The sequence below is a fragment of the Sinohyriopsis cumingii genome, chromosome 10 (genome assembly GCF_028554795.1).
Source record: "Sinohyriopsis cumingii isolate HCF-2022 chromosome 10, ASM2855479v2, whole genome shotgun sequence".
Classification (NCBI taxonomy): domain Eukaryota; kingdom Metazoa; phylum Mollusca; class Bivalvia; order Unionida; family Unionidae; genus Sinohyriopsis; species Sinohyriopsis cumingii.
In genome coordinates this window covers 77,561,996-77,586,979 of record NC_142970.1, presented here as the reverse complement: position 1 = coordinate 77,586,979, position 24,984 = coordinate 77,561,996, and the positions used below count along the sequence as shown (strand labels likewise).

The following is a 24,984-nucleotide window of genomic DNA, read 5'->3' as shown; positions in this document are numbered from 1 at the left end:
ACAGCCTTATTTTATGTAATTTCATTATATATAACACCACCAGGATCTCGCGTAATATCGGGGTTTTATTTCCTTAAATTCAGAGATGAAGTACTCAACGTACCTGGGAAATAATGAGAAATATAACATTATTGAACAAATGTAAATGTCACATTTAAATCCAAGACAAAGCTTAATAATATTTCACATGGTCCGAATCAGCTTGGCATTTGGTCCGAATTAGTCCGTAATTATGGCCGAATATGCCTGTCCGAACTAGCAATGGTTCAAATCAGCCCGTGTTGTGTCTTTGTTTGACATATTGCGGCGGTTGTACATATTACTGGGCCGTCCACGCGTAATACTTCGGCATTTTAGGTCTTATGTCCGTAATTATGGCCGAATATGCCTGTCCGAACTAGCAATGGTTCAAATCAGCCCGTGTTGTGTCTTTGTTTGACATATTGCGGCGGTTGTACATATTACTGGGCCGTCCACGCGTAATACTTCGGCATTTTAGGTCTTATGTCCCATATTAAGAGACATGATGTCCTGAAAAAAAGCCATAGGCTTTTATTATTGCACAACAGTCATGGAAGGAGATATACCGCCAGCAGAAATAGATAGCGAAGACGACATAAATGAGGATGATATTGTTGAAGTTATTGAACTAGATGATAACGATGGTAAATGAGACCAGGACAAGAGATGTTATGTATTTTCGAGATGTTCCCATTTGACAGCGTGCTATTAAATGATGTGTCGCACATAAAAGTATTAAAGATAGTGGAATACTAGTTGAAAATTTAAGAAAACTAATATTTAGAAAAGAAAAATAAAAAAATGGTAAACGTCCATGTGGTTGTCTGGATTGACGTTTCGCCCGCCATTACATACTACAAATATAAAAACGGGGGATGATATTTTTTGGGGTTGTGTGTAATAATTACAAAATTTATGAAAATCGAACGTTTTCTGCATAGTTTGAATGTGCAGAATTAAAAAATGAACTCATTTTGAAATCTTCTGAAATTACATTAAGCATTCAAACTTTTGCATACCGTCTTCCATATTTTACTTCTTGATGTCGCTTTTTTGCAGATTCATGACATATGTTATTTCATGAATACATTTGCATATTTCATACATATGGTTATATAGTGTTGTGAACATTCAGCTATGTTCCAGGTACTTGTGAAACCTTTCTTTGCCTTTTTATCAAGTTGTTCCCAAAACCTTTTGTGCAAAATACACAATTTTAAATTATATGTTGCTCTTAAAATCATTACATTCATTACACACACACACACACCCCATTCTGACAATTATTTTGATCCATATTATACAGTTCATGAAGTATAGGCAAGTTCATAGGTTGAATTGGAGGGAGATGGCACATGCACAGTCTTGGTTCTCAATAAATATTTGTGATTTTGATTTTTGAATAGATAAATGTTATAGATCTATTTTTGGTTCATGTGAGAGCATTCTTATTGATGTTCCCAAAACATATGAAAGTAATTTTGTTTTCTTCCAAATTCTGCAAAATGGTTTAACTTATAACTCCTATTTGCCTATCCATTAGTATGAAAATATTAATTTCTATGGCTATATTTTGAAAACCCCTGTAATTGTGAACAATTTAAATTTGTGTGATTTACAATTTCGTGAAAAGTTTCAATACTAAAACTAACACTAATGATAATGGTTTGCTGATTCAAGGTTGGTTTTTCATATTATTTTTCTTTGTTCCATCATAGAGCATTTTCTTGTATATAGCTTTGTCAACCTCAAATAACCGGTCCCCAACACATTTTTCATTGTCATTATTCTTCAGCAATATTGGATGAAGTGGAACACATTGGCCTTGATCAAGATGGAGAGGAGGAGGAGAATGCAGATGAAATGGAAGGCGCAGAGAGTCAAATTGTCAAGGATGAGTCTGATCTACTCTTTGATAAGCATACAGGTATAAGCTACAGTCCTGGAATTTTGTTTTTTCTTACTTTATTCTCATGCAGTGAATGGCATTATGAAAGAAGACTCCTGACCAGGGGTGGGCAAACTACGGACCGCATGCGGCCCGCCAAGGGCTTTCATACGGCCCGCCAAGGGTTTTCATGCAGCCTAGGAACAAGTCATCATTCGCACTGACTCTGTTTATGTTACTCTGTTTATCAAATAAATGTGCTTCTTTTGAAGTTTAAATTTAAGTTTTCAAATATTAACAACATATTAACAACTGAAAATTAATTAGATGTTATTTAGAAAACCTTTTGATTTTGCTATTTCAAATATTAATTATTTTACTTAATGAACTATGCGGCCCATGACAAGGTGTAAATTTGTGTATGCGGCACTTGCACTGTTTGCCCACCTCTGCTCTAGACATACACCTGTCCCTCGATAACTCATGCACAACGGGGTCGAAAAACATAGACTGCATTAGTTACAGAGGGACCTCCAAAAATTGAAAAAGAATCGCTTTGACATCAAGAAAACGGGGGGGGGGGGGAACAGCATTGGGAATGGCTGTTGATTGACTGAATCCTCATTTTACAATTTCGTCCATAATAATTTTTTTAATAATGCGCTTTTTCTAATGAAGTTGTTCATTATTCCATTTAAATAACATTTATTTCTAACGTATGAAAGATAGTTCCAACTGGTTTCAACAACCATCACGTGAACACAAAAAAATCTGTGTATTGCGTCACTTTTTGTTTTCGTGATGAGTCTGGTTCCAGTAGCATTGTTTAATATTACCCTGCCAAATTGGGAGTCCACAGACCAGGGAACTAGATAACTTTTGATACACCACCAAACAATATTCCTTTTTTTCAAAAACGTTTGAGATTTTTTTCATGAGACAATCATCTGCGTTGAAACTCAATTTTTTTTATTGCTCAATTAGTATAATATTGACGTCATTTCATTGTAATTAATAATGAAACGTCTTATCATCCTAGAGGATATCTCAAAGTGCCAGTTCAAGAATTCTCTGAAACTCACTTGGCCACAGTGGTCTGTATCTGTGAAATCAAGCTCTTTATTTTACCAAGTATTCATTTTGCTTTGCTGCCTTGTTTTCTTTGATCACAGTTATGAAAGAGTCTGTTAATTTAAAGCAGTTTTTGTTACATACACAATAACATTTATAATTGTTCAAATGATCAAATGAAGTGAATTCACCCAATATACGACAGGGGCTGCTTGGTTTTAAGTTTGTAGGATTTTCGTGCCTTTAACTTTTCTTTTATTCCACCTTCTTTATTTGATTCAAAAGACATGATAATACAAAGGAGACCAGCTTTTAATTCAGTGCAACAGTACAACAAATACTTCCGGAAGTCAGTTATCAAAACATGGTCGGCACTTAGTTAGGTTCTCAGAGAAATGCTCGCATACATAGCGGTTACGGTAGATTTACACATTTTACATTTAATTACAAGAGGACACATTGCATTTATGACGATTACACTTTAAAGGAACTAAAAGATAGAACTAGAACAAATTGCAATTGATAAAACAATTATTAATTTGTATTTATTTATTAAAGTACTGCCTCCACTTGGCATGAGTGACATTTTCATTGATTGAAATCTCCTTACATATTGTTAATTGCTGTGAACTAGAAATGTTGTTTGGAAAGAAAATGTAAAAAAATTGTATGACCTATTTTAAAATTTTATATTTCACTGTATTGATTAAAATTTCCAGGTCATATCTATTGTTTTCGATGATTAAACGAGCGATACATCCAAGTTTCCATAACCAATTTTGATTGCGATTTTCTTCAAGTTCAACAAGTAGGGATCAATTTTTTGGGTATTTTCTGGTTTTAAAAAATGGCATCCATGCCTGACCCCGCGTTATAAGCGGGTTCACGAGTTATCAGGGCGCGCATTATCGAGGGAGTAGTTTGTAAGTGATTTTTCCAGAATTTTTGTGAAATTAATGTATTTTAATCACTGTTCCGGACAATGTTTTTTTCTTCATGATTTGCTTATTTTTAGCCTTAAAAAGGTTTTTTGTTTTTTTATTGTTGTAACATAACACAACAACACAACCATGTAATCCTTTGTGCAAGGATATTAAATCTAAAATAAGGAAAATACTTAATTGTATTTAAGAATAACAAAACCAAAATTTGCATGGCTGATATGCTAAAAAATAATTGAATAAATAAAAAAATACTTTGTCATAAATATTCCAGATTTGTTGACACAGGATTTCAGATTTTATGTTTGGGGCTTAATACTTGTATAGTACTTGTACCTCTTGTACATTGTTCACTTAAGCCACATTCATTTCTTCATCTTTCTAAGAGAAGGGGCCTTAGGGGCTCCTTGTTCCTCCATTTGGGGGCTTATGGTGATTCTCACTTTCAACCAGATCCTACCAAATATTTTAATAGATTTATTTTATTATACTGTAACTCTTACTGTGAATGTTTGAATTTGATTCTTTGAAATTATTGCAATAATAAATACTAGTTTGTTTAAATTTTTGTTTAAATATGTTTACTTATCTTCAGATCTTTAACATGTTCCCGTTTTTTAAAGCAAAGATTGATATAATAAATCTACCATAGATAGTTCCATCATGGATTGTTTATTTTTTTTTATTGTTTTGGTTAATCTTTATATTTTAAACAAAACATCTTACATCAAATTAAACCCAACCATGTGTACTGAAAGATTATCACCTGATTGGAAATCTTCTATACAAAGTACATTTTCATCACAAACAGTGGGGGCATCAGATTAATTTTAGTGGTAAGCTAGTTAGGAAGTGAACCAGTCTATATTTTTAAAGAAAATGGCACCATAGGTTTAGTGAAATGCTTTACAGTATGAGTTGTTGTTATATGACTGAAAATGTTAGAGCAGATGGATCTTTTCAAACTTCAAAACATGTCAGATCAGAAAAAGTGACAAATCAACACCGTTTTACAAACTTTAAAAGAAGAATATGAGAATAATGTAATGCAGCACTCTGAACACCTGACCATGATCATTTCAGAATTCCAGGTCACAATCATTCAGCGAAAATCACATATGTAAACTAGTAAACACTAATGAGTGTTGAACATAAATAATTTGGTAGTATATTTTATGTTTGTTATCTGCTTCTAATCCATATGGATTTTGCCTGTTTTGGCAAGAAGTTTGACCAGATGCATAACCAGGTTAGTCATATATGCTGTGATTCTGGCATGTAATATATAGATTACACTTTTACGCCCAAATTACACTTTTTTGCCACTTAGAATATTTATGCTTATACCTAGAAGATGGGGGGAGAGTTGTCATGTATATAAAATTATGTTTTCAGACATTGGTCATTCTCATCATATAGGGCAGTATAATTAATATAAGTAAACAAAAGTATTTTAAAAACCTACAAATTTACCAAAAGACAAAAATCTTTGTGCACATGGTAATTGTTATCACTATCATCGTAGTGCTTTTTCACATGCTCCATTATGGAAACAGTGAAGAAAGACTTGTTTATAACATCCAGCATTGAAAAGTTTGCTCTGGGGTTACTCATCGCTAAATATAACCAGGATTTGTACTATTGTTTTTATTTGAACTACATTAATAAATGTTTTTACAACTCAGGAACATTTTATTTTACACATTGAAAGAATGCTCAGAATATATGACATGTCATATCCCTAGGATTATAATGCTGTATCACTAAGCAAAGATACACACACACACACTCACACACACACACAGAGTAAGCTTCACTTCTTAGTTTTAATAATGTTATATTACATCATTGAGCTAATTTATTTTATTTGCAGATTCAGTGTTTTGTGTCAGCATTGATCCGAAGTCTTGTGACCTAGCTCTAACTGGTGGCCAGGACGACAGGGCCTTTGTATGGAAGATCTCCACAGGGGAGATAATCTTTGAATGCACGGGTCAGTGTCATTTTAATAGATGATATGTAATGAGACCTCAGAAGATATATTCATTTTAAGAATATTGCCAGATGTCATGTTTTCTTTCTGCTATATTAACCAATCACTGAGAAAAAATAAACATTGAAATCCAAATTGGAATAAATGTCCCCTATGTGAATTTTTAGGAAGGTTACTCAGCTCTGTTCAAAGACAGTTTAGACTTATCTGTTTGCAGTAAAAGTTTTGTAATAACTCTGAATATGGCATTCATAAAATTTGTTCAGGACAACTGCCACAAACTCATCAAAACAATCTCATCTTGTGTGTGTGTGTGATTGGATTTTTAACATAGCTTTTAAAAAAAATTTCAGTCATATTGCTGCAGTGTGGCAGTTTACAGTGATGTCTAACACTGGGGCATCATGCCGTAGATATGTGGCATCATGTTCCATCCAGTCATATTATCTTGACACCAGGCCAACCAGGCCTAACACTAACCTCTTAAAGCCGAGTGCCTAGCAATGCAAATGTTAGTACCATTTTTGTAAGTTTATGGTATGGCTCTGCCAGGGTTTGAACCCGCGACCTCTTGCATCCAAGGCAGACACTCTAACCACTCGGCCATCAGAGCAGTCTCATCTTGAAAAAACAAATAATGTTGTTGGACATTTAAACTTTGGACAGTTTTCCCCGTTTTGTGAAATCATCAGTTTTAAGATCATCATCACTTTATGAAATAGCTGAAAAAACTTCAGATCAATGTTATGATTGAAATTCTGTTGGACAACTCATGACCAAAATTTTCACATTCTATGTTAGCTACAACAGTATGTCCTTGGGCAAGGCACTTTGCTCCAATTGCCTTAGCATGAAATAGCCTTCAGGTGTTGCTGTGCTATAAAACACCAAACCAAACCATTGTACTTTGATGATATCATGACATGATGTTGCATGTTTGTAATGTCCAAAATATATGGGATCTGTTTGTGGACAGATACTAATAAGTCAGTTCGACTACAAACACCATAGACTCTGATCTGTGGACACACAAGGCCTAGCAGATCAAGGTCTGTGTTGTTTGTTTTACGGATTACTAATAATAGACTGCACAGACTCAGATCTGCCAGCACATTCTATAATGTCAGGTCTGGGTCTGTGTTGTTTGCCACTGGACTTATAAGCAGTTATATATGGTAAATAACATAATCTGGAACTGTGTTCTCTGGACTTGTTCTTTTTCCCAAGTTGACAGTTTTTATGGATATGAATACCTTTATTTTTTATTTTCTTTCAAGTGTAAATAGAAGATGTTATGTTATAATTCATTTCAGATAAAATTAAAATAATAAAACAAGTAAATAATTTATAGCTTTTGCAAACTGTTGTGAGCAAAATTTTGAACTCATTCAATGAATTTTACCATATGAACTTACATACAAGTCAACTACAGTTGCAAGTTGCACATACCCACACCTCTCTGGTGGCCTCATGGTTGGAGCATCTGCCTCGGATGCGGGAGGTTGTGGGTTTGATCCCTGGCTGAGTCATACCAAAGACTTACAAAAATAATACTAACAGCTGCCGTACTTGGCACTCAGCATTAAGAGGATAGTGTTAGCACTGGTCAGCCTGGTGTCAGGATAATGTGACCAGGTGGGACATTATGCTACATGTCTGCGGCACGATGCCCCAGTGCTAGACGTCACTATAAACTGCCACATTGCAGACATCATAGTGATATGACTGAAAAATTGTTAAAGCTACGTTAAAAATCCAAATCACATCACAACACATGCACATATCCAGATCTGCCATTGCATATTGCACTGGCAGATCTGAGTCTATGCAGTTTGTTAGGTCTGATTAGTAGAACAAACAACATGGACCATAATCTGCCCATGCATAATCAACATGTTTTTAGTTGGACCTGATTTAGACATGAACATATTTAGTATTAAGATTCTGTTTGTCTCTGGGGTGGGTGGTAGACTGGTCTAAGATGTTTACCTTTACCAGTGACTGCAATCTCATTTCTGTCCACATGCGTTCAAGTCTGAGGCTTGGCCAGTGTGGGTATGTGAGAAAGCTTGCCAGTAGCTTCCCATGGGTTGGTGGTTTTTACCAAGGGTTTTCCGGGTTCTTCCTTCATCTGTTGTAAATCTGGCACTTCTAACATTACACATTATGATAAGACTCTCTTGCCCAATACGATGTTATATTCAATATTTTACATGTTGACATAATTATAAATATCTGAATTGGGTCAGAACAACATCTTTCTGGTGATGTCATATGATAATGTAACTTCATTTCCAGGTCATAAAGACTCTGTCACTTGTGTAGGATTTAGTTACGATGGTGCATACATAGCCACATCAGACCTCAGTGGCTTCATCAAGGTGTGGAAAGTGGAAACAAAGCAGGAGGTGTGGTCATTTGAATGCTCGGACATTGAGGTTTGTATTTCTATATGGGAATTAAACATATCTGCTCAGCATCTCATTGTGGGGCCTTTCCCAAAATCTATAGTTGCCATCTTTTTCTCAGAAAAGAGAAAATCATCTCTTCTCTTAACTTCATAATATATGTCAAATTTATGTGCTTGTGCCCTCATCTTTTTCCAGTTTATCAAAACAGTGAAACTTGAAATATTACCAATAAAAATCCATTTAAAATAGAAAAGGGGCCAAGTAGTCCAAGGCTTGCCTTTGTAGATCACTGATATTTCAACTCAGTACATCTGAGTGCTGGGCTTGACCAGCGAGGATATGTGAGAAAGCCTGGTACAGGAGGAGTTCATTGTGATAACAAGCATTTATCTGGGTACAGGAGTTCATTTTTATAGCAAGTGCACACTAAGACATGCATAGATTTTGAACATGTGGTACAGACCCTGAAATGAATAACTTTACCAATTCTTCCTTTCATTTGGAGTCCATTTTTTTAATACCTTTTATATTCCATTCACATGCATCTATCATGTCATCAGTTTTCAGAAATGCATGTTTATTTTGTGTTTATCACTTTTTTTCCATCATTTCCTTTCAGTTTTGCTCATTTGGAATGAAATGGAATTGCATTTACTAAATTCATATTTTATATAAAAAGTATGATGTACTGATATAGCAAATGGCAACTGCAGTGTTACAGTAAAGATGTTGAGGCAATTTTATTTATTTTGTTTCATTCAAATAAAGATTGTGCAGTTACCAGTGATAATGCCTTAACTTTTGTTGTTGTTGTCTGTTATGTTTGCCCTGACTTTACCATGGCTTGTACAGGGGCTGAACAATTTTCAATACAGTACATATTGTTATGAGCGACCTCTGCTATGAGTGACCACGTCTCATTTCTGACCACAATCATAATGCATGGATTGATTTTATTATATAAAGGCTCTGTCATGAGCGACCACCTGCTGAACGTGACCAACAACTGTGATGTCTTGGCAAAATATGTATTTCGACACTGTTATGAATGACCACATAGCAAAAACAATGATAAACTCCATCGACCTTAATTTAATCCCTGTAACAATGACCACTCGTATCGTTTTTAAAAAAAATAGGCTGGCTACTGGTATTGTAGGTATGCATGTAGTGTTTTATAGTTTTTGTTGTAAATCAGACTAAAGTACATGTAGATTATTCCCTAATCTGGTTCCCTGCTTCATGTGCTCCTTGCGCTGTTCTCCGATATTTGTATAGGGTAGAGCAGTGTATATGTAATCAATTGTTACAGTGATCAATTGATTAGTAACAATTGTTCTGATAAAAACAAACATAAAAGGAACATAAATAAAAAAGAAAAATAGAAAAAAGGTTTGTAGCTATCGGTGATACACGATCAAGTCCATCAACCAGGCTAATGTACATGTCATGAATTGCCATTGTAGTGCTGAAATTGACATAGTGATCGCATATATCATTTTTTCTTTCGAGTTAATCTGTATTGCCATGGGGTGAATAAGGTCATTGTCTACTAAACCAGCAAGAGATAATCGTTTGCGGGATTTGATTGATAGTATTCTAGACTTGTGATGTCTGTTGTTTTTTCCCCTGATGTTAAGTGATTACATTCCAATCAAAAAGTTGTTGTTGTGGGGTTTAACGCCATTTTTCAGCACACGATAGGCTATGCATGGCGGCCAGTATTAATGGTGGAGGATGAACCCGGGAAGAACCACTGACCCATGAGAAGCTACTGGCAAGCTTTCTCCCATACCCACATTGGCCGAATCCTAGACTTGAACCCACACAGACAGGTTAGATGGCAGTGATCCGTAACAGAGAGCGCTTTAGACCACTCGGGGCCCCTCAGAAAGTTGTCATCTATTCAAGTTGGTGCAACCAGGTTACACACTTTGTTTAAAGGGTTAATCCCTGTATGTTTTTGAATGAAGCTGTTGACTTTTGTCTCTGAGTAAAAGGTTCTGTTTCTGGATGGGATAATTGTTTCTTTTTATTTCATTAATTGTTTGATATACAATGCACATGTATAGATTTTTCATATTTTCTCAAATCACAGTTAAAGCCGTCTTTATATTCACTGTTACAACTGAGCACTAATAATGTTAACACCTAGAACCTTAATAACAATGGACAAGCCTCCAACTAAAAAGAGACAAATTTTAAATTTGTTTAAAATAATTATTGTAAATGAAAGAAGTGAAAAAGAGCACACCTCTCACAAAAAAGTAGTTTAAACATCAGTAAAACAAATTTAGGTTGTTATAAACCAAAAGGAGTAAATCAAATGATTTCATATGCTAATATACATGAGCTTCAAATGTAAATGAGATTTCATGTTTAATTATGGAAGTATAACTTTACTGCTATATAATTTTGTTTTTAGATGAATGCATATAATTTTTTAACACAAACTCTTAATAAGGAACATATATGTACAGTGATTGTGATTATTTGTCTTTAAATTGTTGTGAAACTGGACCTTGAAAACTGGTCTTTTGTAAAAACCAGCTACGAGACACTTTTTTGTTGACATACATACATACATACATACAGATTGTCATTTAGAACAGTTTTAAAAATCATTATTTTTGAAAGCTTGAAAGTAATCCGATTCAAGTTTATTTATGAAACTCATGTAGATTTAGTTCAGTATTTGGTTTTTGCATTCAGTCTGTGTTCTTTTGCATCCTGTATTCTGTTTGCATTTTTTGGTGCAGTCTGTTTGTATTCTATTTTCATTTTTCAGGTAAAATTACTCATTTCAGAGTCTGTAACATGATATCTCCCAACTGATCAGGGAGATTCAGTGCTTCAGATGCTAAACATGTGCCAACAAAATGAACTCTCCCTGAAACAATCAAGAATTTCTTTTTATATTGTAGATATTTTTGTCAGATCTTTCTGGAATGAAGAAATCTTCCTAAATATTACATGTAAGAGTCTCCTTAAAAGGCAATAAATAAAATAATTTCTACAATAGGAGTCATCAGAACTGATTTGTAGTACTCCCAGTACTTTGATTGTTTTCAGTGGCTACAGTGGCACCCATCAGCCCATGTTCTGCTTGCTGGAACTGTGGATGGTGATGTCTGGATGTGGAAAATTCCTGGAGGAGATTGTCGCACCTTCCATGGCCCTGGCAGTACCACTTCCTGTGGTAAAATTTTGCCAGACGGTAAAATATCTTCTGTTTATCATGTTAGAGTTTCCCATCATTTAATGGAAATTTGTAAAGGATAATGTGAAATTAATGTTGTTATTTCCTACCTATTCTCAACTATTAAAATACCAATCACTTTTGATAGTTGTAAAAATGAATTTTTGTTTGTAAATAAAAGGTGGTTGTTATTGGATGATAATCAAGTCATTTAAAGAAAGTGTTTGCTTGGGGAAATATAAATATAAGTAAAGTATAATAATACATGATAGGAAAACTGTAGATAACATGCAAATAAGCCACTGCCATATTTCAGAATAAAGCAGGTATAGTTATCACACAGCCATTTCCATTCATTCACTAAGTAAAATTATGAGAAAAGTTTGTGTAAACTTGTCTCATACATATAGTAGACACAAGTACTAGTGTCATTTATTCACCTCATGTAACTGATTTCAAATGGTTTATCATGTTCCAGTGGTCATGCATTTTCAAAATATTTGGAGAAAGGAATTACAGTAACATGAGCTTATGCTCGCATTTTTTTATTATTGAAAACCCTAATTACAGTTTGGAATGGAATTTGCGTAAGTTTTGATTATTTTCTGATTTAATGGCTGCTGTAAGATATCATATTCATAGTTAAAATCATTTCATTCTTAGAAATGCCCACACCGGTGGCTTAGAGTGTCTGATTCAGATGTGGGAGGTCAGTGTTAGGACTGGTCAGCCTGGTGTCAGGATAATGTGACTGGGTATGACATCATGCTACATGTCTGCGGCATGATGCCCCAGCGCTAGACATCACTATAAACTGCCACACTGCAGACATCGTAGTGATATGACTGAAAAAAACTTAAAGCTATGTTATCAATATATTTAGCTATGTTAAAAATCCAAATCACACAGACACACGCACACTCGATCTTAGAAATGATTGGGATGTATTAAGATTATCTAGACCATTATTCACACACAGATTTACAATCAGCAGATTAATGCCTATAAAACTAGATGGCACTACTTTTAAAGATTTTGATTTCAGTAGAACAGAGAAGACGGAAGTAAATGAGACAGATACTGAAGTGTTAGGTAGATAGTGAACTTTGGGTGATTCCTCTACCCCCTCTTTTTTTTGACTACTCCGCCCTTTTTTTTGGTGACAAGTGGGGAGCTCATTCCATTAGATAAAATCATGGTAGCAACTTTGAGGATAGAATTTGCGAGTTTCATTGTTCATCATTTAATGGTACAAAACAGCACCAAAAAATGTGTAAGTGTTGAAGTTAGAGTTTAGTTGTTGTGCTTAGAGATATTTCGATGACAACAAAGCTATGGCTCCATTAATAATAGAGACAATTTGACATCTTGAATATTATGTTTTGTTTTTGTTGATAGTATTATAATTATTATGATTGGTGCTGTTGTTACAGGAAAGCGAGTCGCTGCAGGATATGACAGTGGAGTTGTGAAAATATGGGATTTAAAAGCAGGAAGCATTTTGCACAACATATCAGGTATGCAAAACATCCGTTTATTTTCATTCTCCTAATTATGCTTGCCATGTTTATTACTTTAAATACCAGCAACATGATAAACAGAATCTCAGGTGAATCTCAGGTGCTTGTAATCATTTAATAAACTCAGTATTAAATTATTACACGTTTGAGATCCACTGTGTCAGTGTCAAATGACTGGTACTAGAATCATTCATAAATTCAGTATGATATTATGTGACCTCATCCCATGATTTAATATTGAATTTAATCATTATTTGAGATCTTCTCTATCATTGTCAGATGACTGGTAGTAAAATCATTTCATAAATTCAGTAATAAATCATGTGAGTTCCTCTTAATCAGATGACTGGGTACCATCACATGTGCTTTACACAGTATGATCCTTTTTATTTCTATGTTTTTCAGGGTTTTGCAAAAGAATGGTATTTTTTGGTACCTTAATTGTCTAGTGGTGCTATTGTTTCTGAAAAGGGACCATTATTTTGTAACTCTAGATTCATGGTAGAAACAAAATCCTTGTAAATTGTTGTCCTATAAAAAGCAGTGAATTCACTGTACCATTGACACTTTCAGTTATTTGACAGAAATGCTTGGATTGATTTTTGTCTGAAAATTTATTTTACTTCCTTTGTTGTCAGCAGTGATTTATGTCAAGTCCAGATTTGTAATCCCTCATTGTGAGATAAAGTTATCACATTTAATTTTTTCAGGATTTACATAACGTGGTATGTAAGCATATGTTGCAATTAATTTGGAAAATTACCAACAGGAATTTTTGACAATGGGTAATTGACTAAAAATATTATCATAATAATATAATTTATGAAGCAAAGAAATCTGATTGACAGCTGTCACCTTGAAATTGGTGACACTCAAAACAATCCTTGAAAAGCTTGCTTTTGAAAGCCAGTGAGCTTGGCACATTTGGAGCTTCCTTAGAAACTTAAAACTTATGTTAAAGCTCATCGTAACAAGTGTGCACACCAGCAGGGTAACAAGATATTATGCCATTACAGTGATACACATACGAAACGAGTTATCTCCCTTAAGTGTACTCTTACTTTGGAGATGCATTCTCTTTTCCATCGTGGTCTCACCAAATAAAGGGTGCGGTGGACAGTTTTAGTTCAAACAATTTAATCCCACATTGACCTAATATAAAAATTCATGCAAAATAAACCATACCAGTGGGGTCAAAATTTCTGTATTTTTGGATATCTGAAAGAAGTAAGTATATAAGAAGCTGGTGCATAATAGTTACTTACATACAAAGTTAATGCATAATAATTACTTACATATACACAAAGTTATTGCATACAATTACTTGCATACATCAAAAGTTCAAGCATAATAATTACATTCAAAGGTAATGAAGTAAGTATGGGAAGTGTACATGCTTTGCATTAATTTCAAGAACAGCACAAGCCAGAAACGCCTAATATCCACATCTTTAATTATTAAAAAGAAATAGCTAACAAAAGTCACATGATAACCTTAAGCTAAGAAGTTTGAATAGGGCCAGTTTATGAAAATATTCTGCTACAAAAACACTGGTATGATTGATGATTGATTTTGAAGATTGATTTAACCATCAAAGTTAAGGTATAAGGCTCAACCAGACATGCAGTGTAGTAAATTTCAAAGAAAATTAATTTTTTGCTATGCTGATTTGAGCATCAAGACACATATGCTAATGATGAAATTTGTGTGAGAGTTTTAACCAGAGCGATGAAATTAATCTATCCTGGCTTATATGTCCATTTCAGGTCATGATGCCCATCAATCCACAGTTATTTGCATGGATTGTCACCAAGACAACAACCTCATCATCACTGGGTCAACTGATGTCACAGCTAAGTTGATAAGCACCAGCACAGGGAAGGTAAAAATGTCAGATATCAGATTTTTATGAGCATGTACATTTTGTGAACATACCAACAAAACAATGCCACAAAAATACAACATAAATTCACACAATATTTCACCCTAGTGTTATGACCGTGAGTGCATGTTTAATTTTCACAATTTATGCCTTGGTGGAACAAAATTTTGAACATCAATAATTTGTGCAAGGTAAGTTTTCATGATTTTACACTCAACCATGGAAGTAAAGAAAAAGAAGCACTTCAGCTTAGTATGTTCATACACCAGGAAACCTGTTATCCATCAGTAGCTTCCTTTCATTATTATTCATGAATCTATGAAAGCATATAACTAGATTACATCTGAAGTTATGATGTTTTCTTCTTTTTCAGGTAATAGGTACATTGGATTGCTCACAAAAAGGCAGTGATATTGGGGATGAAGACTCAGTTGAGTCTGTTGGATTCTCAAACATGTAAGTATTTTAAGCTTATGGATGAGACACATAGGTTCATGGTTGTCCTTCCATAAATACATACATTCTGAAATTCTTGTGTTTGCAACTAGTCCCAGACATTTTGATCAATTCAGCTGAAACTTTGCAAACATTTTTGATATAAGGCAATCATGTGCACTTGGTTTTATTGTCAAACTCTGATGTCTTTTCAAGAGTATACCTCTTTTTGTTCTTGTTGATTACATGTATTAAATGTATTAAATTATTTTTTATTTTTGCAACTATTTTTTGAAGAATGGCCCTGAAACTTTGCTCTCCTCAATTGAACATGTACATGTCATTCTATCACCCTGTGCTGATGGATTTTCCAGAGTTATGCCCCTTTTTCTGGTGTTTTATGTGTGTGTGTGTGTGTGTGTGTGTGTGTATATATATATATATATATATATATATATATATATATATATATATATATATATATATAAAGTGAAGAATGCATACCAACACCAGATATATCATTTTATTATTAATTTATATATATTACACATTACACATAAAATGTTGCAGCCTTATAAGTTAAAAATTTTTTAATGTACTTCTGATCGTGAAGATGTTTCTGTTGTCTTCACAGTTAGTGAAGTAATGGTGTGGATCAAAATCATTGAGTCAAATCAGATGAAACTGACAAATATGATGAGCAGGTCCATGATGCAAAACAGTTATGTAGGCTCAATCCTGATATTAAAAAATATTGGGTTTTTTTAATTTTTTGTTTGTACATTTCTTGTATTGATTGATACAGTGAACATTTGTGAGGTTGGTGTAGAAGTCTGACAATTTTTTTCAAAAATGTCACGTTTTTAAACTAAGCACTTGAATGCTAGCAAGTTCATCTATTATTATTTGCATGGTCATAGACCAGAAAAGCGTATTAAATGGTCCATTGTCCATCGTATATCCCATCAGAATGAGTTGTTGCCACTCCTACAAAACTACATGGAGGATTGCTAAGAAACTTTGAACACACGTTCATCCATGGTCCTGTATGGTTGTCTTGAATTGCTGCTAGAACTGAATGAAAATTAATATTGCAGTGGGGTTTTCAGCAGAAGTCCTTTTATTATGTGTGGTCCTAAAATAGCTACTAGCAGACATTGTCTCTTAGCCAATCCCAACCTTTGTGTCAAAATATTTAATAAGTTACAGTCTAGCTTGACTGTTTGAAAGGAACCAAAATTAAAATAGACCTGGAAGAAAGGTAAGATATATTTCACTGCTGTTTATCATTTGTTATGAAGTATTAAAAGATTTTTAGTTATCATTGATTGAGGGTGACAAGCTGTGTAGTAGGCTTTTTATTCCAGGTAGGGATCAAATGCCTTTTATTTCAGGTAGGGATATTTTTTAATATTCAAATTTGTATGATTATAATTGATGTGCTTGTGTTTTTTTTAGTAATAATTATGTGGCTACAGGGACAATGAATGGTGAACTCAGTATTTGGGATGTCTCTACACAAATATGTCGACACACCTGTAAACATGAGGTAGGTTTAAGTTTCCAGTTATATTTTTTTATTTAAGTCATTAACTATTTAGAAGAATGGTTGATTAGTTTATGCCTTTCTTTTTTTACAAGATCAATAAATTGGGTAAATTTAAACTTTTTCATTAAAGCTGTTAATAGAGAAAACTTACAGACTGAAACTACTTTTTATATTTACTATCTACCTCTGCTAAACATGATCGTAGAACATTTTACAACATACTGGAAAATGGTCTACGGTAAGTTAGACTTAAAAGGTTTTGAAATAACAAATTGGTCACTGTGCAGACAGATCGAGGCAATTTGTAAATTTGTGTACTAAAAAGATTAATTTTTATAATAAAACATTCTCTTGTATCATTTGTATCTGGTGAAATTAAGAAATTTAGTACTGGATACTTCCGTTACATTCTGGCTTGTGGTTGTGTTATGTTCTACATTTATTAAGCGGCCAATTCATTTTCTTTTCAAAACGTTGATATAATTCAGATTGTGTATATTAAGTATTACAACTCTTTCGTTGGCCTAAGTAGTTAGAGTATCCACCTTGCATGCAGGTGGTCGCAGTTTGAACCCCGGCCAAGTCATACCAAAGACTTATAAAAATGGTACTAGCTGCTGCCAACATTGATAATCAGCATTAAGAGGTTAGAACTGGTATCAGGATAATGTGGCTGGGTGGGACATGATGCTACATGTCTACAGCATGATGCCCCAGCGCTAGACATCACTATAAACTGCTACACTGGAGACATCCTTTTAATAAGACTGGAAATTTTTTACATTAAAAGTCCTTATCATACACACACGCATACATTAAAGTATTACAAGAATGTGGATGAGAGAAAGAATTTTTTTTGGAAAAATCATCTCACCCATAGCATAAAGCTTTTAATTTTATATAATTTGGTGGAAAATCTGAGGGGGGGGGGGGCATTTTACAGTATACATGGCTAATCGAAGCTGTTTTTCACTATCATGTCTTTGTGTAAAGTCAGTCTTCAGTTTCTTTTCATATGAACCATAATAAACTGATTAGTCTTCTACCAGAAACCCGCAAATTATCATATTAGTCATAGTAAAAAAAGAAGCCACAAATTGTGTGCTTATATATGAAAGCCATTCACAAATCCTGTAAAATGTGTGTTTCTGTATGAAAGCAACAGCCACTAAACCCACAAATTGTGTGCTTATCTATGAAACCACAGTCACAAAATCTGCAAATTTGTGTGTTTATCTTCAAAAGCCACAGTCGCAAAACCAGCCAATTGTGTGCTTATCTATGAAAACCAGTCGCAGAACCTGCATATTGTGTGCTTATCTTAGTCAGTCAAAAAGCTGCAAACTGTATGCTTATTTATTAAAGCAACATTCACACAAAAAATGTTTCACAATGCATTGTCTTGCTTGTGAAGGGAAATGAGATTACATAGTTTTCTTACAAACTTTTCACAAAAAGAAGTTTAATTATAAGGGCTGTTCCAGTAAAACATATATCCCCCGGAATGGCCCTAAAAACAACATCTGTAGAAGGTTGTGTTTCAAACTATTTTGATTCTGACAGTGGAAGGTTGGTTAGGAAAATCACTTCTGTTGTGAGTTGTGTTAACAAAATGGGAAATCACTGATGCGGTTGTCTAACCCTCGCCTATTGGTCTAACATGAATAAAACATTGGGTCAGAAAATGATGCCAGTACACACGAGGGCACATAATTTGTACAAATTCAGGTACTTTCAAAGCAGTGATACAAATTACGCAAATTACGTCAACGTCATGGATAGAAAAAGTGCATTTTGCACTAATTTTGCGCTGCCAGTAGCATTTTCGCAACACTTCATGCGACATGCAGATAGCTGGATACTTTGTTTCGACATGAATGACTGTTAAACTGAATTTGTTTCGTTCATTGAGCCCTGGAACAAGTATTTTATGGTAGTTTTAACCATATTTTTATCATGGAAGTTTTACAAATCCATGTTTCAAATAAGGGCCACTCAGGAAACCAAAATGGCTGAATCACAACAGAGTTTGTTTTCAGACAAGGTTTCAGTCTGCAAATACTGACTGGTGATAGCTATGATGACAATGAATTTCATGTATATCAGTCTGTTGGACATTGGGAAACTGTCACTGGAAATACCAGTGTGTGATTTTGAGCCCAAAACTGATGTTGAGTGCAGTCTGATGTACGTGTAAGATGGACAATATGCCGGTTATATTTATTCAGGATACTCATGTCTGAACAAGCAGACTATGGGAATGTTGGACTTAGAACTCTAATACAGCATTATGGAAGAGAAGTCTGGCATAAGAGGCAGCAAAGCACTGCTTCAAGGAAGTGAAACTTTAGCATAGTTAGTAAAAACTTTTCTTTTTGGAACAGAGGTATCCAAGAGAGAATACCCATGGGGCCATACCTGTGAGATGTTGAAAATTGCACAAACATAAAGAACAGTAACTTGTTCAAGCTAGTTATTCATATGCATTTCAGACAGCAGGAAATGAAAGGAGTTCTCAGCACAGAATAATATTCATACACAGAGGAGGAGAATCATATTAAACTCAGAAACAATTAAGAGATTAATGCTGATAGGGAACATCAGAGAATCTCCATCCAACATAATTATGTGTTTGTAGATCTCTAGTTGGCAGAACCACCATAATAACAAAAGAGTAATGCGACAAACTTTCATATCCTGCAGATGTATTACCAAATGAAGAACATGCTCTCTATGTGCAAGAACTGACTTAACTGTGTAAACTCAAAGCAATTTGTCCTGTTTGTGTTTGGTTATTTCTATGTATATTTTGAGTATGGTGATATTTTCTGAAGACCTTTTGGCACTCAGTTCCAAGCCATCATTTGTTATTTGTATTACAAATTGGATTACTGTTATCTAGTACACAACATTTTGATGCAGTGTCATTAACTAATGATGAAATTGATGAAAAAATAATTGATGTCATTCTGATACAGTGTGACCCTGCTATAACACAGTAGTTGGGAGCCATAGAACCTGACCATGTTATAGACCAAACCGTGTTATAAGCAACCAGGTCAGTTAGCTGAAGAAAATGATGCTTGTACTCAAAAAAAAAATTGTACAGGGGGTAGGTAATAAATGCAGGGGGTAAAATTCATATTTCATTGGCACACTTAAATTGATGCACCTGCTACACATCACTATAAACTGTCACACTGCAGACATTGTAGTGATATGACTGAAAAATTGTTAAAGCTACATTAAAAATCCAAATCACACACACACACACACACACACACTTTTAATAAAATTGTAACTTCTATTTTCTTGCAATCTAAATATTTGTAACCTTTAAAAGGTAAAATGTGCTTAGTTTTGTTGTAAAATCTAAAACTTAATTAGTAAGGGAGTAGAGTAAAAAGTGGGTCATCTTCAGAAATTATTGCCATATTATAGAGTGTTGTTAGAAATAACATAACAGTTGTACAAGATGTATTTTGCAGAGTTGTAGAACCAGCACTTGTATTGTCACCACATATTCCATTTAAATAATAATATCATTATTTCTGCATATTCCTCTCAGTATTTTCCCAGTGGTATTAATTTTCTGATTTGATGTTGTTCCTTTCATGTGCAATTTTTACACATCAAGAATTCTCACAGTATCATTAAAAAACAATGTAATCTGCACCAAATTGAGTTGTTTGAGAAGAAATTCATTTTTTAACCCAAAATCACTGAAGCAATGAGTTCTGCATTAAAGTCTCATATTAAATAACATTTGAAGTAGCCATGATAGTAATTTAGGATGCAATTGTACTAATTTCTCCCTTGGTATATTCAAGTCTTGAATGTGATGGAGGAACATGGCTCCAAAATAAACACATCAATTTTAGAACCTGTTCATTGACTATGTATCATGTTTATAATCCAAGTCCAATTGAATTGTTAGAAAAATTTCAATTTTTTTGACAACATTGTAATTAGTTGTCAAATATGGAGTAAACCTATGGTCTTTCTGCCATCCCAAACAAGACCCCACCACAACCACATGACCATGCCCAATGAGATCACAGAAATAATTGCTATACAACTAGAGATAACATCTCTTTGAGTATTTTGATTTCATTAGAGCCTTAACAGAGTGGAACAATAAAAAAAGTGACAGATGTTTGGGAGATATTTAACAATGGCTATTCCTCCTGCCACCGCTTCCTCATTGGAGATCACACACACACACGAAACTTAGATTAAATCCTGAAATCCTGGCAGCATCCCTGCAGGGGAGATAACTTGACTATTTTTATTTTATTTTAATGGTCTCTTGTTATCCTGTGGTATTTTTGTTACTTTGAATATTATCATAGTGTGTCCAGTCAGCATGGTCAAAAAAGGCTTACAGCCATTGAGAGTAGCTGAAGGACTCGTATTACTACAGATATGAAAGAACGAGAACTGTACATGATACTATATATCAGTGAAGATAAAATAGAGTATATATGGGTTTGACTGTCCCTGATTGGTTGATAGTGAAAGTAAGATTTTAGTAAAAAGAATCTTTTGAGAGCTTGTCCTACTTGTAACTGAAAAAAGTGAGGGAAATTGTTTTATTAAAATGATTTCCATCCCTTTACAGAGATCTGAGTTTGGAAAACTCGTTTCTGAAATCAGCAGCTGACCCTTTGGTGTGGTATTGAAAGCACACATTTCAAGTTACTTTTAAAAACTTGAATTCAACACAGCTGCTAAAAATGTCCACATGAGCTCCTAGCATATTGATGTATACAATTTTTGACAAACAATAAAATTATACCAATGTTTAAGTTAAATACAGCTTAAGATGTTGAAAATAAAGTACATTGCTGCTGATGCTTTCAAAACGTTATATATATATATATAGATTCATAACAGAGAATTTGAAGACAATCATCATGATTGATGATGGCAGTGTTGAGAAAGATTGATTCACACAGGTTGGCATAACATATTTTTCCATTAGTCAGCTTGGCCAGCTTGCATGAAAATCGACTGGCTCTCTAAATCCAAAGAAATTTTAATATCTTTTTAATTGCAGTTTTCTGAAAACATATTTGTCAGAACTTTGTATAAAAAAATTTTGTTGGATGAAACTTCATGATTTAATAGAATTTATTCAGTGACAACTTTGGAAAATTACTGGTCTCTTTGACTGCATTCTTCCAAACCCACAGGCAGGGCCCTGAGTGGCCAAGTGGTCTACAGCACTGTCCATTACGGATCACTGCCATCTCACCTCTGTCTGCGTGGGTTCAAGTCTCGGATTCAGCCAATGTGGGTATGTGAGAAAGCTTGCCAGTAGCTTCTCGTGGGTCAGTGGTTCTTTCCGTGGTTTTCCCGGGTTCTTCCTCCACCATTAATACTGGCCGCATAGCCTATTGTGTGCTGAAAAATGGCGTTAAACCCTACAAGAACAACAACAACAACCAAACCCACAGGCAAGTGGCTAAATTGACCCCTGTGGACACATATGGATGGATGGATTAGATTAAATATATGAATAGATGGTTATTTCTTAATCTGTTCCATTTTCAGGGAGGCATAGTCAAACTTTCCTGGGCCAGAGAATCACCCCTTGTGTACTCCATCAGTTTAGACAGAGTAATTCGTCTTTGGGATATACGCAATGGTCAGCCAGTGGCCTCTTGGACAGGACATGAGGATTCCATACTGGACTTTGCCATATCACAGTAAGAAAATTCTTCACTCAAACAATGGGCAAAATATGTGCAGATATACTCAAAGAATACTCCTATTTCCATTTATTGAAGAAAATCTAAAGTGCTTTGAATCACTTTCAATTCATGGGTATTGACTTTTATGGCTTGGTTAGGAAATGCATATTCATGGGTACTTCATTCTTTCATGGATTTGAGGAAGAAAAAAAGCAAAATATCCAGTGGTGATGTATCGTATTTGCCGGCCTATAAGTTGATGCAGAGTATCAGTCAAAATCACTAATTTTGCAAATTTTCCATTCTTCGTCCATATATAAGTCGATTCAGAGTATAAGATGATGCCAGGTCAATAACTTGGCTTTGTTTTTTACTCAAGTAACTTTATTTCATGAATATTAATGGTATCGCTATATGATATTCCATATTACCGGCAGTCGTGAAATCACATCACCGTTCATGCTCTGTTTAGTTATGACTCAATTATCTCGATAAATTTTCAAGGTTGGGAGAAAAATTATCATATCTCCTGACTTTGAAAAGTCCTTGAACTTTGCAAATATTGATGAAAGTCGGGGAAAAACTTGGGAATGTTCTGCCAACACTTGACGCCAGAAACACTTACATAATTGAGTCATAACTGAACTGAGCATGAATTAAATTTATCAAGATAATTGAGTCATAACTGAACTGAGCATGAATTAAATTTATCAAGATAATTGAGTCATAACTGAACTGAGCATGAATTAAATTTATCAAGATAATTGAGTCATAACTGAACTGAGCATGAATTAAATTTATCAAGATAATTGAGTCATAACTGAACTGAGCATGAATTAAATTTATCAAGATAATTGAGTCATAACTGAACTGAGCATGAATTAAATTTATCAAGATAATTGAGTCATAACTGAATGAGCATGAATTAAATTTACCAAGTTCTGACCAGATTATTCAGATGTTGCAGTATGGATCATTTAGGTGCTTGTCATAAACATATTTGTTGAACCAATCCAAACACTCAGTGAATTAGATTCACATAGTTATCTGGTTGTTTCATAGAAATCTAAGTTTGAAAACCTGTCTATCCTCACTATAGTACAAGTCACACAGGTGATGTAGGTATTCAACACAGATATTTCAGTAATGCGTGTCATTTTTTAGAATTTGATTCTACATACCTTTAAGTGGCAAGTATTCACTTCATTTGGGTTCATCTACATCCATATTCCTTGGGAAGGTCTTTATTTAGACACCCCGAGAGGTGGATATGTCAAAATCAGTGTTGAAGTGCGTATACATTTTTGGGCGAAATGAACCTAAAGGTGTGATCCAGTACAATCTGGATTTTATGTTGCATGCTGTGATGTCATAATGAAAGCTGCACAGATTGATAAACAGATTCGTACTACCCTCGATTGTGATGATTCCATTCGACACATGCTTATTTTTACCCAAGTTTAGTACATGTAAAAATTCATAGCGACAGACAATTTTTGTCTGGAAGTTTCTTGGTGACAGTTAAGGTGCAGAACATTCAATAATCAGGACTGAATAGACTTTGGTTAAAGAAAGTTTGTCTTAAATTTTAAAAGAACAATTGATATTTGAATTAAAATGAGTGAATGTTCATACATGACCCATGTGACTTGTACCTATAGATCAGCCCAGTCAGCTACCATGTGTTCTTGGGCAAGGTCATTTATTACATTTGACCTTGCCACGACGTAAACTTCATGTATTGCTGTGCCATGAAACACCAAAGCAAAAGGAACCATTTTTCTATATCTTTTTTTAACAGTTACTGCCATTTATGTGGGTTTATTGTTACTTTTCAGGGACAATAACTTCTTGGTGTCCACATCAGATGACAAGACAGCTAGAGTTTTCTCCCTTTACACACCAGAGAGATGATTACGTTGTTGATTTATGAAGGATGTTTATATGGCATTTTGGGACAGTTCTTTTTTTGGTTTTGGAGATAGCATTTTTATAAGCTCATCATCTTATTGTTATTATTTGTAGAGAGGTTTATTTGAAAAGGTTTGTTTCAAATCACAAAAATGTAGCCTCATATTTGTTGATAGATTTTATGAATTGTAAAAACATTTCTATAACCTAAATAGTAATATTTGTCAGGGTTTTGAAAACATACCAATTAAATAATCAGATCACAAGTAGTGAATTTCTATAATTTTAAATGTATAAATGCATGATGTGAATTATTCACTACCTTATTTTATTCTGGATCATAATCATTCTTCTTTCAATTATCAGACCTATTTATTCATTGTTTCAGATTTATGCAGTAAAGATTTGTTTCAAGTGACCTCTTATGTCTGCAAGATATGAAATAAAGTTTGTTTTTCTGACTAAAA

The 24,984-nt window shown here is 34.3% G+C and overlaps 1 protein-coding gene and 1 long non-coding RNA gene across 3 annotated transcripts in view; one reads left to right on the top strand and one right to left on the bottom strand.

Annotated features, from left to right (window-relative positions):
- The window catches only part of LOC149790423 (uncharacterized), a 460,980-nt gene that overhangs the window by 238,298 nt on the left and 197,698 nt on the right, over nt 1-24,984 (bottom strand). The gene's annotated exons all lie outside the window — the stretch shown is intronic.
- Nucleotides 479-24,984, top strand: LOC149790425 (angio-associated migratory cell protein-like). The gene is made up of 11 exons (XM_089972481.1): nt 479-665; nt 1,817-1,948; nt 5,795-5,914; nt 8,213-8,352; nt 11,398-11,542; nt 12,958-13,041; nt 14,811-14,926; nt 15,300-15,382; nt 16,820-16,910; nt 22,467-22,621; nt 24,445-24,984. Exons 1-11 carry the CDS (start codon nt 572-574, stop codon nt 24,518-24,520), a joined length of 1,236 nt encoding a protein of 411 aa, XP_089828607.1. The 5' UTR covers nt 479-571; the 3' UTR covers nt 24,521-24,984.